This window comes from Notothenia rossii (genome assembly GCF_949606895.1).
Source record: "Notothenia rossii genome assembly, chromosome: 6".
Lineage (NCBI taxonomy): Eukaryota > Metazoa > Chordata > Actinopteri > Perciformes > Nototheniidae > Notothenia > Notothenia rossii.
In genome coordinates, this window is record NC_136909.1 from 66,373,239 (window position 1) to 66,388,721 (window position 15,483).

Consider the following 15,483-nt stretch of genomic DNA (forward strand, 5'->3'; position numbering starts at 1 on the left):
TTAATGGAGGTTATCCTGATATTATTATCGACATCTGTAACATTAATTCAAAAATGAAAACAAAGAGATTTTTTAAGTTACTCTAATAAAAGTGGTCCAGTCCTAACTTATATTTCTTAAATATAATTTTTAGTAAATAGTTATTAAGTGAATGAGTCAAATTGTTGAATACTTTATGTCCAAGTTAAAAGCAGCCTTTTGAGGTAATCATTTAAATCCTGTTATTCTCTTTACTTACATACACAGAAAGCAATTACACTTCCTTTAAATGATGAATAAATTACTTCATGAAGAATGAAGTAATTTAGCTTGAATTGAGGACGTTTTGACTATTTTGTGGATCATTTAACCTTTAACACCTAAGTGGAACTCACTATTGTATTGGCAGTAAATATTTAACTCTGGTGTTCAGTGAATTTGCATAATTATTCAGAAGAGACCGAGACACAGTTGAGCCACAGATTGTCTTTAAAGTCTAAAATATGCTTTAGTTGCCAACATGGTAATTCAGTGTCCCAAATGCGCAGGATCCCAGCATTAGCTAACAGTGACACGGTGCAGTTGGTGACGGAGTTTTTCATCGGTATTTATTCCTCATTTTCTCTGAGGCGGCCTAGCTGGTGTCACCATAAATCACAACTCATATGATGAAATCTCCGGATAGCACTGGGTCACATGGCGTAACAAACAAGCCAGGATTTCATTCCCAATAAAACAAGCCCCATAAAAAGTTACTAGTACCAGCCAGTTTTATTGGAAATGTATTTGGATTCCAGTTAAATATCTCTCCAGGAACAAATCAAAGCTCCACTGAGTGTCTTTCTCAAAGACACTTACCAGGATCCGCAGCAGTGAGGTTCCAGGGGGGGTGTTTTCAGGGAGGCTGATGTTGTACAGCGGCTTACTGAAGATGGGACGGTTGTCGTTCTCATTGATCAGTTCAATAAAGATACGAGCAAAACCCACATGGTCGGACATGGACTCATTGGCGAAAAGCTGAGGAGAGACAACAAGGAGTATAATACAAAATTAACAAAACTTCTTAGATATTCAACTCAAAATGCACAGATTTAAGACACGTTTATATGAAATATTTCAATACAATAAAAAATGTTGGGGGCATTATCGGAAACGATTCTGATCATAATGCTGTGGCGACAAATAAGTCACTGATTTGTTTAAGATTTTTAGATTTTAAATCACACACAGAGCAGGGCACCCCCTTCTGAAAACCACTCGGGGAAATTGAGGTAATAAAATACCAATGTCACTGTTCAAACAAGTCTGCAGTGATTTGAATTTGATATGGCCCCAGTCTTTGTCCAAACAAATTAAAAAAATGGAAACTACATTCAGTCTTTCATTAAAGGGCACTCTGACAGAAAGACAATGGATCTGCTTTGTCGCCGACTAAAACAGTTAATGCTTGAATGTTGTCTTCTCATATTCCTCTTCACTTCTCTTTACAAAACTCATCCGTTATACATTTACATTGATAAGCTACAACTCTTAGAAACATAAGCTAGAAAGCTGGTGGTGGGGGATTTATGTCTCAAACTGAATGTTTCTTGTCAAAGTCTGGGAATGGAGTCCACCCCAGCATTCTCTCTGAAAACATGTACTTTTAAAACTCACTGAGAAGCTGTAGCTGCGGATGTTTTCGAAGTCTAGCGGCACGGCCACCCTCATTCTGATGTCAGCACGCCCCTGCACCGCCGTGGGCGAGATGGTGAAGTACTCTGAATTGTTTCCTGTCAGAAACACCTGGAACATGCTGTTCACCCCCTGCCATAAAGAACAAGAGACAGGTGAGTGTAGGAAAAATTGAAAGAAAAAGGGCTTGTTAAGAGAGCTGATATATTCTTTGTGCAAAATACTGAAGAATATCTGAGTTATTCCCTGATAAAAGAAAGGTATCAGAAAGGTACAGATATTGAATACAAGTTCATGAAATGTATCTGTTTGCATCTCACATATTCATTTATTTTAACAATAAGCAGTATTATTTTTTACTGTACAGTATTTCATTTCACATTCTTTTTTCTGCTCATCTTATTCTACTTGACATGTATATATATTTCACTTCTCCAGCATTACTTGCACATAAGTCTTGGAACATTCTCTTGCACCGTTTTATTTCTACTCTGTTCTTCTTGCACTATTTGTACTATTTTTTTATTTGCATTATTGCCTACGTTGTATATGTTTATGTTGCATTGTTGGGAGGAGCCTCGGACTTAAGATTTATATTGCTATTACAACACTGTAGCTACAGTGAATATGACAATAAAGACTTTGAATCTTGAAGTAACGATTGATCCAATTAAATTCTTAATCCAAGCAAGATACAACACATAAGTTTAAGATATCAAGCATTTAGGTGACTGTTGTTGGTTACAAGCAAGAGGTTAAAGGTCATGCTAGTGTGTCCCGACTATTTCCTGATATTAAAAACTCACCATATGATAAAGAAGAGCTCGGGAAAACAATGTTTTAGAGAGATGTGCACATGTAAGAGAGACTTATTTGAAAGAGACTGGCAGAGCAAGCGTAAAGAAAAAGGGTATTGTTTTGTGTGTTGGTGTCTGAGTGTGTGTGTGACCAAAGAACGTTGATGGATACGACTAATGGAAAGTGGCGGACACTACAGCGCGCTGTGGTACACTGCTGTGATGCTAAGAGACAAGATAACTGCAGCCTCAGCAGGGGAGCGGGCTCCATTCACTCTAATCAGCTGTGCTCAAGATGTTTCTTTTCTATCAGTGCATCTCTTCACAATATATCCCCCATCACTCGATTTCCCACAGTCACCTAGCACTCTACCTGTTAGGCACCTCAGCTTTTTGAGCCTTCTGCCTTTGGAATATACGCTGGTAAAGCATACAGTTTACACCATACCATATGTTGCCTGTTCCCATTAGTATGAGAATGTTGTTGCTAAACAAATAACCCTCTGTTTCTTCCGGGGAGTAGTACACAGGACAATGAGAACAAGTCAATAACAGAAACCATCAAATGTGTGACAAAATGGATATGACAATGTAAGGAATCAAATAGTAGTCCATAACAAGTTCATCTAGCCTCATATGAATTATTATTTATCTGTCTCCACTACATTAAGACTGCACTGTACCGTTTCACATTATGTAAATGAGGCTTTGAGTGCGACATGGAGTAAATCCCCATGCACTGCCCACAGCGCTGATCACATATCCGACTAGGTTGATTACCCAGCCAGTGAAAAGGGTCGAAACCATGTGCTTTAATCATCATCGTGTGTGTTTTATGAGAGAAAAAGCGATGATGAGATCCCTGGTGACAGCCATGACTATCTGCCTCAATACAGATGCATAGGTCCATGTTTGGTTTCAAGCCTAAAAATACTGTATGTTCACAAAGACAATGTGTCTTAAAGCAGGAAGCGATATAAGGACAAAAGAATATCCTCTTATTTGTGTTCTTTTTTTGTCAGTACCCATTCATTTTTTGGATTGATCAATGTTTTTTTATTTTGGCTCTTCTCTCTTTAAGGATGATAAGTAAAACACATCTTGTTTTCATGTTCTTGCTTTAAGATGCATTGGCTTCATATTGCTCTTCGATGCTTTTTTAATTCCTTGTCACAATCCCATGTTCAAGTTTATTTAACAATGCTTAAATTTCACTACTTAGACATTTTTCTTCTTTCAGCCTTTCTTTGCTATTTCTTGTGCATGTGCCACAGTATTTTAAGACGGCACAACACCTGCCCGTATATAGTCATTAAAGGTTGGTTACATAAGCTTATAACAAAACAATTGATTATATTCATAATTCAGCTCACCTGAGCAGATGTGGAAGGATATGAATGTTTTGACTAACTTTTTTTCTAAAGAGAAAACCAAATTGCTAACTTAAATGTTAATAATATGTATATTATGTGTTGATTCAATAGATATATATCATGCACTATTGATATGTATACATTTACTATTTGGGAATTTCCTATTTAATATTACTTTTAATTGATGTGCAATGGCTTATATTCATGCATGCTGCAAATTGGGAACAATACAGTTTATCAAATCAAATCTAAAAATAAATAAAATAAGTGACTCTGTAGGAGGCCGTATATTACATTATATGAGGGAAGGCTAGTTTTATTATATTCGTGGTAATATGAAATTATAAATAACATCTAAAGAAGACCTGTAATGTTAACCTTCTCTTCTAAAAAAAACCTTGCAGTGCAAAGGCATCGTGGGGGTCAACATGACATCACAGTCGTGAGAAGCTTGTGGGTGTCTGGAGCTGAGAAAACCTCTCTAGAGCCTGCCTGTCTTTATATATCAAGCTGCAGGGCGGCCAATCACGCAGCCATTGCGACAGACAGAGGAAGACGAGTGCGGTGGTCGATTGGCATTATGCTGGCGGTTGAAATAGCCCCCTTGTTTTTGTTTTCATCTCTGGGAAAACCATTGTGGCTGATGACTCCTATTTAAAAGACCATCCAATATGCAGGGATGTCACCTCAAACTGCCCATAAACGTAATTGCCCGTCCATTTGCTTCTGCCTTTAGAAGCCCCCAATAAAAGCACCCTGTCAGACGCGACTGCCACAAAGTTTAGTGACAAGTTCCAGCAGCAAAAGTTGTATGAATGCTAACAGAGCAGAAGAGGATATGAAGGGAGCGGCAGACAGGGAGAGAGGTAACTACCACTTGTGTCATAGTCAAAGAAATGAAACGTCTGCCTGTAATCCCTCACACTTGGAGAAAGTGAGATTAAAGCAAAAGTGTAGCCGAGTGTGAACGTGTGTGTGTGTATCGGCACTGACATGCAGGTTTAAGGGCTCAAAACAGCAATACAATACTGCGAGACAAAAAAATGTCTCATAGATTTTACAACCTGGAACGGATGTATGTATGGCATTGTGGTGAACTGCAGTGCTGCAATGCAAAACGGGTGGAATGCAGTAATTTTTTTTTTTTAAAAGTCTGCATTTTACATTTTTGTGTGCAATCATCTCCTTTGAGCTCGTCCTGATTGGTTATATGATAGCAAAAAGCAGTTTTCTGTGGCTGCTTAAGGACTGTTTTTTGTGTATCTGTGGTCAGTATGGTTAAAACCATGTCTGAATTAACATAGCTATTCCCAATTTGCAGTGAGCAATCTGTTCTCGGAGATACTTTGATGTTAAACGGCTTGGTACGTTGCACACTGAGTGCTGATTTTGGTAGTGGTAAAACGTCTGGCGGTAACCTCCACAGGGAGCTCTTAACACAAGCCAGGTGGGTGGGTCGTCACCCCACCTGAGTGCAGCAGCATTTCTCTCTCTCTCTCTGTCTCGTCATTAAAGCACACCTTTCTTAGAATGGATAAAACAGACTTGTTGCTAAATAGTCCTGCTATCTCTCCTTTAAGAGCTTCCTTTTCGCCCCTGTCCGCTGTTCTCCCATTTATTCCTGCTTCAGCAATTATTCAGACTTTTGGTTTTGCTCCATTGCAGGCTACTTTTCTGTCGAACCGCTTTCCTTAAAGTTCCTCTCCTCTCCCCGTGTCTGTCTCTCCTCCTTTTTCTCTATCCACTTGACTTGCAGTTATCTGTCAAATTCCACCCTGGCGGCTGCTGTGCCTAAATCAATCAGAGTTGACTAGCTTTCGGCTTATCTGCACCCTAGGTGATTGATTTTCCTCGTTAGGTATAATTTGATGCTCTATCCCATCTCTTCCAGAGCAAATTAAATTGTAGTCGAGTCCAATGCTCCGGTGTGAGCGAGCATGAGCAGATGTGAGAGAGAAAGTGAGGGAGACAGACAGAGTGGCAATGTGAAAAAGTGTTTGTGTTCTGTGTGTGTGACTGTGTGTCACCAAAGTACGTTGATGGATACAGCTAATGGAAAGTGGCAGAAACACTAAAGCGTGCTGTCGTACACTGTTGCTGACACACTACACACACACACACACACTTTTATAGACGCTGGTGTTTTTATAAGCAATATAAATCCAAACCTTTAAAATGGAAAAACAAAACACCACCACACACATGTAGCTGTCTTTGTAGAAAGAACTTATACGATCAAATACAATTATTTTACATTTTCTGGACTGATCTGGCAATGTTGATTCCAATTCGATTCTTATATCCACCTGAATGTTTACATTGAAACAACATGTGTAGCCAACTTACTCTGAAACACCTTTTTAACGAGCATTTTGATGCAAATACTGAAGGGCATAGTTTTAAATGAACCTTTATTATCCTAAATTATTGATGCGATATGAAGGGAAGACTCCTGAAGATTGACGCAAAATAATCAGCTAGAGGGAAGATGTATCATCTGTGTTGTTGAAACTAGAAAACATTGTGGTGGTTAAGTCTGAATGTTTTCCCCTTAATTGATCTGTAACAGCCGAAGCTGCATAGTGTAATGTATTTTGGCCTTTGGTCAAGTTACTCATGGAATAAGTATTAATTCCGATGACTGCTGCCGGCTACATTTATCATTCAAATCGGTGGCAGCTACGATAACAGGAGCCCAGTGTTTTCCAACCTCTGTGACTGAATTCACAGTACTTGCAATATTAACTTATCCACACTCACGATGCCTTTTATTTAGATGAAAGTAAAAGTGAAATGTGTCACCCTAAAGGGATGGACAGAGCACAGTTAAGAAAGGATCTGATTTCAAAATGTCCCCGGATTGGTCAGCAAACTACTTCTTGGATCGCTATGGGAACTGAGGCTGAAACCTATTTTTCTATCAATCGTAAGCTGCAGAAAAAGCCTGGTGTCATGCAGCCTTATCTGTATAAGAGAATAGATGTTATCCACCCACCTCGTCCTTGTCTTCGGCCTGGATGAAGAGCGGAAGGGCAAAGCCCACCTGGGCCAGCTCGGTGATGTGGAGCCGATACTCAGAACTGTTGAACTTCGGAGCATTGTCGTTCCTGTCGATTAGCAGGATGGTAAAGGTGGTCATCACGGTTGCATCTGATGGACTGCGATCTTCTTTCAACTCTGTGGCCTTAGAGAGAAGAAGGAGAGATTTGATTGCCCCTAAAATGTCATTTCGGATAGAGGTGGTCAGCACACAATTTCAGCCAGGTATTTACGGCTGTTCATTTATTGGATCAAAGGGTGGACTCAAAGCAATCACAGAAATAGGCTCAAAGTGAGGCCAAGAGAGGGCCAGCACATGTACATCCACGTACATACAATGAGATTTAGGAGAAAAGTCCCATTGAGAAGACACTACTAGAAAAAATAACTATAGGAGAGAAAGAAAGGAATAGGCAGCCGTGGTCTTTTATTGATGGAATAGTGTCACAAGCAATAGGAGAAGAGGCAGGAACAACATAGTGGTCTCTGGGTAATCAAGGTAGTTTAGCCTCTCTCGTTCCAACGCCAGTGAATCATTTGACCTCCACCTCCACACGCTCAGCACTATCTAAGCTGCCTGAAGTTGAGAAATTAGTTGTATTACTATGGCACACCGCAATCAATAGCAACACCACCTAAGAACGCACAAACAGAGAGAGGCAGAGAAAATGTGGAGGGGAAAAATCCATATCTTATAAATACATTTTTTGGGCGACCCTTTTTTTCCTTTTCAGCACTTTTTTCTTATGCTTCTTTTTCTTCTTTGGAATTATTGATTTCAATGAAAAAGATGACTGAGGTTGGAATATGTAAGCCAGCATCTTTTTTGTATCAAACCTTAGGGCTAGTTTTATCTCAATGTTGAGTCTCTCACATTAAAAAAACCTCATACAACGTGCTTTTTATGGACAATAACTGCGCAGCTACATGATTGAATACATGAGTGCTAGTGAGGCTATTAGGGGGTACTAAAGGCCATGTACTGTGTTGTATAGCGACAAACCATTTCACTTGACATGCCATCAAAATCCCCAGTGTAACATTGCAGTTACACTGGAAAAAGTATGTCTTTGATCGGAAAACCTTCCTCTTTGAGTTGCACTTGGAAATCCATTTCACGCACCCTCTCACCCTGTGGGTACCACTTGGTGTACAATCCTGGAAGAGAAGAATTGGTGACAGAAGAGAAAGTGGTGGCATGTTCAAGGTAGGAAGGTTGGGGGCGGGGTGAGAGGGCAGGAGTGACATAAAGTGATATAGACTTTAGACTCAGTGGAGGGATTTAGAGATTGCACCTGCTTCAAACAGAAGAAAAGTTAAAAAAAGAAGCGGAGGAACTAAAGAACATTTAGTGTTCGGATGACTGTAAATCTTGTTCTTTTATCTTATCCTCCTCTGCTCCCCCTGTCCTGCCCAGCTACCGGATTTTCACTGAACAGCAGCCTCTAAATGGGGACATAATCACGAATACCTTCACTGACCAACCCAATAAAGGTACTTGAATATGTCTGGATCACAAACATGCAGAAACATCTATTAATAAACATGGTATCATCTTGTATCCACTCAGTTTTAATTGAAGTATTGACCTTGAAATGTTTTCTAATTATAGCCAAATACTGTCAAAATAGGTATAGTATGAGCTGAGTCAAAGTGCTGCAAACCCAGACACTGCATTGATTTACTACACTATCATATCAAAGCCCTCTCTTGAACCACCAGCAAAACAGCCTTTTGATCCCTTCCCCCGGCTGCCACAGTCCCTCCACCCCCCCGTGCACCGCGTCCCCTTCAGTAGCTCACCTTAACAGTGAGCGTGAATCCTGCTGAGTAGAGAGGGTTTTCTCTGTCCAGCTGGCCATTCACTGTCAGGGCCCCGCTGATGTAGTCCAGGGCAAACACGCTGTTGGTGTTCCCTGGATGGATGGATGGGTAGTTGGAGAAAGAGAGAGACAGAGATAAGAAAGTCAGACGTACAAACGAAACTGGCGTTGTGGATAATTCAACATAACACCTGGGAGGCAGCGTGGAGCCTCTGGACGGGGAGGCATTGGATGAGCTGTGCATGTCTCCATTTCATGCAATATGGATACGGCTTTTGCTTTGCCGTGTCCTGTCTCTCTCTGCCTGCCTTTGGCTGATCCACCACCTCCAACATGTCCACGAGCTGCCTTCCCTACATCCCTTTGGTTTATCCGTCACTGTCTGCCCTCCTTGCACTGCCTCTTTGTCAGCATTCCCTTTCACTTCTTTACATGATGTACACCAGAGTTTCTGTCACTTTACATTCACTCAATTCAAGTTGCATCGCCATTTCTATTCATTTTCATATTCAATTTTGTTTGCTTATTTTAAACTTTAGATAAGATAAGCTTCTGCTGAGAATACAACCCCCCCCATCCGCTAAAAACATAAGATTTAGATTGAAATAAGTTTTACACTATGTTAACTTTCTGCACATTTCTCCTGAACTCCATTACTTCACTAGGCTGATCATTGCATTAACTTTGTTATAGTCTTTGCACTTCTTCAAAGAGGGGCGTTTGAAATGATGAACTTGACACTATTCTCATTAACAAGTTTAAATGTGCCTCGTGTTCTCTATTCACTTCAATTATTAGACTGAGACCCACTCAAGTCCTCTTCTCATATTTCTTATTCCCTCTCTTCTTTTTAAAATTAAACTCCTTCTCATTAACTTTGCCATCACTCTAACACTCTTCTTTGACACGCTCAGTCTGGCTTTCTCTCTCTGTCAGGCAACTTGTGGCTGTTGGCTGCTAATTGCACCCAGCAGATGGAGACAACAAGCAAAAATGCACCCAATCACCCTCACCTCTCTAATTTACTACCACTGTTTCCTACTCACTTCACACACACACAGCATCTCGGTCAAAATGAATCACCTTTCATTCCAAAACACTGAATGCCTTCACAGCTTCATTGGGATTCTCTGTGCCTGCCACATGCGTTGTATGAGACCTAAAGAAGCCCCCGTGCAATCTGGAGATAGTGGCAGTTCATACATGTGAATATTATCGGAGCGATCTGCTCAGTGGAGCAAATAATGGAGCAGACAGAGCTGTATCAGAGGGCTGCACCACCTGGAACTTATACATGTGTGCCTTTTTAATATAGACTGCTCTCAGCAGCGGACAGCACAGGAACTCCTCAGTGCTCTCACACAGGATGCATCTCCGGAGAGGTAAAAGAGCAAACATACTCAGCGAACTCATTCCCTGTCGATGTCAAAGTAAAAAAATATATGAATTTATTTAAAAAATAACAAATACCAGGTTGTCTAGGTGAGAATACGGACTGGGAGTGTTATGTGGTGGCCGACAAGTGCAAACCCGCTAAAACAGCACAAAACATTTCCATAGGGAAAAAAGTGCTGCAGTTTCCAAAATGTATGGAACAAATTTTCCAAAATGCATGCAAATGATGAAACCTCTTTACCAACTTGACAACACATGTGCAGCATTTAATTAAACATTCACCAAATGACAAAACATGTGAAGCGTTTACTAAAATCCTGTATAAATGAAACAATACGAATACAAATTGTCCACTGCTAAATGGTTTTTAGTATCCTGTGGTTTCCGCTTTTTGCAGCGTTCATTATTTGCAGCATTATGTATTTGCATTTTGTTTCAGCAGCGCGTTAAGTAAATCCTGCACAAGTTGCGTCAATTAGGAGAATGTTTCCTAAATGCTGCACGTGTGTTGTCAAGTTGGTGATGATTTTTCTTCGTTTTGGCACATTTTTGTTTATATTTGCGTAATTTGTTAAACTTGAAACGTGTTTCTCCTAATGGCAGGTGCGTGTTTGCACCTGCCGGCCACTGTATTTATGGGTTAAAACAAATAAATTAATAATATTAATAATAAATAAGGGAGGCTGTGGCTCAGTCAGTGAGTGAGTCGCTTCGGGTAAAATAGTCTAACAGGTGACACGTAATGTAAATAAAAAACATAGAATAACTACTCGTTAAGACGATTATTGCTACCTAGGTAAAATAAAAATAAAATGACATCAATATCATAAAACATACAAGCAGTGGAACTAAAGATTTCAAATCAATTAGAAAAACACCACTGCTGAATTCACATCGTGTTATCACAGTAATTATTTCTAAGTAGGGCACAGTATGAACCTTGAGTTGCAGTTCGAGGGATTAAAAATGACTTTCTTCAGATAGTTTATAGTAATAGCTGAGGTCCAGACTACAGAGAAACATGGTCAGATGGTGAGTCGACAGTGCACAACGGCTGAGGTCAAAAGATTAACCCATGCCTGTGTTCCCTGCACCCCACTCACTGCTCTATTATTGCCATGTACCTAGCCTGGAATGGAGAGGAGGGAAGCTACAGAGAGTGCACAGAGGGGGGCGTAGAAATGGGAGGCAGGCCAGCAAGAGAGCAGCGCCCTGGGGTAATTAGCCTGGATTGAGGCCAAAAGGTGGAGAAAGGGAGGGAGATGAAATGGACAAAAACTACTGCTGATTACATCCAGCTTACATAATCTATTTAATTGTGGATCTGGAGAAAAGTGTGAGTGCAGTGTGACTCAAAAGAAAAAAAAACGTATACGTCATACTTTAAATTCAAGGTTACTCGAGAAAGATTAGTCAGCATGACATTAACTGTGCCTTTAAGTTTCGATTTCTAATCACTTTATTTTGCGGATTACACACCTACTGTATGGTTTGATAGATTTTAGATTTTAGTTTTGTTTATCTGTCCTGGAAAGGTGTAGCATGAGCTAAGGAAGAACCCATTCAATATTGGAGTTATCATAATCATGGGGCGGATACATCCATTAGGCTTCATGTGGTGTTAGAACAACTGAAAATATGTGTTCGCGACTGGAAAAAAAATCAATAAAAAAAGAACGCTCTTAGCAATCAAATACAACACATCTTCTTTGCTCATGAACACAATGAAGTCCAAACAGCGACTCCCCAACTTGGCAAACGGGAAGCATCTGAGAAGCATATGAATGCAGCATTGGCGAAGGACTGCAGTAGGTGTATCATTTGTTGTCGTAAGACTAAACTTGGAAAAATATGACCGTTTTTTCGTCATCATCAGTGAAGAAAGCTGACACATTCATTCCAAAATGTCCTTTTTGCCTGCTTGGCAGAGGTACGAGTTGATGTTAATAATGAACGGTGGTGGTGTTGGGGGGGGGGGGGGGGGGAATGTGCAACGGTACTCTCAGTGTGGGCATCATGCCTGTAAATTGGCTTGTCAGCTTCAGTGGCCTGACTTGCATTCCAATCCACTCCAACAGCCGCTCCTTACCCGGACGACTGGGCACTCACCTGGCCAAGTGTGAGTGGGGTTTTTTCACACACACACACAACACACACCCACCCACATCATCGCGCTGTGCTGTAATTTACATGTGCACGGTTACAGCAGACTGTTGGTTTTACCCTCTGTATGCAAGAGGATTTGACTTACTACTTCAGGTTCCACAGAACGGCCGTCTACCTCTCTGACCAAAGCGACAGACTGAAATTATGCAGCGACTCAGAAGTCCCACTGAGAGGAAAATATAATCATATTCTAATTAATGATAGAAAGTGTTCAAGTGATCTGCCAGGACACTGTGATTAGATCAGGGGGGGGGAAATTGCTGCACTCAGCGCACACAGTCAAATTCAGCAAAAATAAATGCAAACTTATATTTTGCATTTGATATTCATACTAAAAGCAGGTGTGTGTGTGTGTGTGTGTGTGTGTGTGTGTGTGTGTGTGTGTGTGTGTGTGTGTGTGTGTGTGTGTGTGTGTGTGTGTGTGTGTGTGTGTGTGTGTGTGTGTGTGTGTGTGTGTGTGTGTGTGTGTGTGTGTGTGTGTGTGTGTGTTTGTGTTTTTCTTTTCTGAATTCTTATGCAGATAAGGTGTGAAAGTGTGTGTGTATCAGAGTGCATAACTGGCAGAGTTTGATTCTATGATGTGAGACTCCGGGGGTTTAGCCATACTCTCACATTACTGACAGTACTGGACTGGAAAATGAGAAAACATGCCATAATTTTGTCTAGTGCCGAGTACTCAAATGCAATCGCACATACACACACAGATAAATAAATGCCCACAAGCAAGGACGCACACACCAAAGCAGCCATTATTTCCTTGTGGTACAAATGTAGTATGTGTGCAATAGCTTTCATAGCTGATATTACAATCACGGGATAAAAGTAATCCGATAATTTGCCACATTTGAAAAATCTCAGCATTACTGTACCAAAGCCGAAAGAAAAGCATGGGTGCGGATTTAATTTTATCTATTGACAAACACATTTAGATTCTTGTGTCATGAACAATAAAATGAACGCTCATTTACTGAGAACAGTTCCCTCATTGAAATTCCACTTCTTACAAAGAGCAAATGAGTGAATGCAGAAAGGGAAAAATAGAAAGGTCAGGAATGGGAAAGTGGATTGAGTCGCAAAAGTGGAAAACATACGTGTAGTTATTATGTAGGGATTGCCCAAGAGAACAGAAGAAGAAAAGGCATTTGATTTGATGAGCTCAATCGTGCGTGCGACAAGTGGATGACAATGACTTTCTCCGAGCAATGAGCTTTTAAGGAGAGCCGAAACAGGAGCTCTGCAAGTGTAATCGCCATGACTAAGCCAGTGACAACTGTTTCCTCTAGTTTGTGACAACACTATGGGGGCGTTGGAACATTCTAGTAATGTGATATGGCATGCAGCCAGTGCTCAGAGTCTTGGGGCTAAGATTGTGTGTATTTTGTTAAATGTACACAAATTAATGTCACTTTTAAGGATTAGGCCTACAGGCAAATCATATTTGATGATGAGGTTTCAGTTATTGTCTTCAAACCACACGCACTTCTGAACCTTCATGATTGGCTCCTCACATACACTGACTTGCTTGTGCACAAGCTCATCTGTGCATTGACACACACCCCTCAGTGTCTGACAGCTACCAGTGCATTTGTGTGTGTTTGTGTGTGTGTGATGCAGACTGATAATGGCCCTGTGGGTGTCTTGCCATTGGCAGGCGAGTTGAATTTCATGAATACTCAATGAAGTAGTTTCATCAAAAGTTTTTCTTCAAAAAAGGTTCAAGGACAAATATTCTAAAACACTACATGGAGGATGAAAGCAAACATTTCCTTTTTTGCAAAGGTATCGCAATCTGTTTGGTTGACATAGATGGTAAGATACACTTCTACAGATGTGTACAGATGTGTTACTTCCATAGTTACCAGTCTGCTTTATCAGAAAGATGTCAATGTCAGAAACAGTGAAGCCACAGTTAGACTGAATTTAATGTCAGAGTGGATGAGGATAAACATGTGTTGTCATTGTTTACATTCTGTTACATTACTGTAGGGTGAGTGATGCATTACTTAATGCTCCTCATCTGTGAAGCCATGTCACATACACTGGGTGTATTAGGTGTGAAAACATTTAAAAATATTTAGTTACTAAAATGTCCTTTACAATCCTCATCATGTCTAAATGTCATTATATTGCCTTAGTCTATGAAATGAAGCTATTCTTACCATGGGGCTGTGCCTCAGTGTTTTAATACCCAGTCCCTGCAGTTAGTGTGTGATGAAGTCAATGATGACTTGTGTTGTAACAGCGCTGTCTAACACTGTTGTTACTTGTAGCGAACAGTCTACTGATGGTAAACTATCAAATTGATGGTTCAATAAGTGAAACCATTGCTGTTTTAATAGGTGCACCTGACAATTGAAAAATACCAACACTCCATGAAAATTATTAGATATTCTCATTAAATTAATAGATATTAGTCCAAACAGAATTGTCGCTCAGTCCTTATTACAGTCGGCCATTTCGAGATACCCGGTATAGGAGGTTCTCACTGTTAGTTGAATAACTCCAAAGACAACTGTACGTTTTAAGACTTTACTTCTCTACGACAATAACAACTGTTACAACTGTTACATCCCCGAAAATACAACCATAGAACACCCGCCTCTCGCACACGCGCAAAGGGTAAGGAAACCTTAACATTCACTATCCCCCAAGTTCCTCACCTGTCTTTGAAGCACTTTACCCAAAGCACCAGTCACAGTTACCTGCAAAAAGATGCAGCTTTATACCTCACCTCTTTTCTTTTAGTAATGGTATTATCACTTACTTAGAATAAACTGTACTACAGATTGAGTACTTCCTCCATTCCAGATGACACAGTATAAACTTAAATTATTCTCAACCTGGTCACAGTCAACACTATTGATTCACAATCTTCAGCTCTCTCATGGAAAATAATCAGACTGAGGCATTGATTACTGGCTGTGATCTATCAGCTCAAGGTGTCACATGTTGTCTATTAAACAAAGCATTGAGCTGGCAGTGTTTGATCTATTGACTTGTTTGTTCACGTGTGTGTGAGACCTTCCGTCTCCGTCTCTAAAAGTAGCCTACAGTACTTTGGATTGAACCTCCCATCTGATTTTTTGTTGCAGTTTGCTCGTCAATACAAAAATCTTTTTCTGCACACTGTACAAAACAACAGCTGGGTGGACGACAGAGACAGAGGAGATTGGGTTTGGCGTCTGTAAATGTGCGTGTTCAGAAGCAGATAGCTGAGGATAACAATTCTCAGCCAGG

At 40.4% G+C, this 15,483-nt stretch overlaps 1 protein-coding gene across 1 annotated transcript in view; it reads right to left on the reverse strand.

Annotated features, from left to right (window-relative positions):
- cdh23 (cadherin-related 23) overlaps positions 1 to 15,483 on the reverse strand; it is a 225,637-nt gene that overhangs the window by 85,491 nt on the left and 124,663 nt on the right. The window contains exons 10-13 of the mRNA XM_079686560.1: positions 8,666 to 8,778; positions 6,819 to 7,007; positions 1,636 to 1,785; positions 838 to 996 (exon numbers count right to left, since the gene is read on the reverse strand). Coding sequence (XP_079542686.1) covers positions 838 to 996; positions 1,636 to 1,785; positions 6,819 to 7,007; positions 8,666 to 8,778 — 611 coding nt within the window. The remainder of the gene's footprint in view (positions 1 to 837; positions 997 to 1,635; positions 1,786 to 6,818; positions 7,008 to 8,665; positions 8,779 to 15,483) is intronic.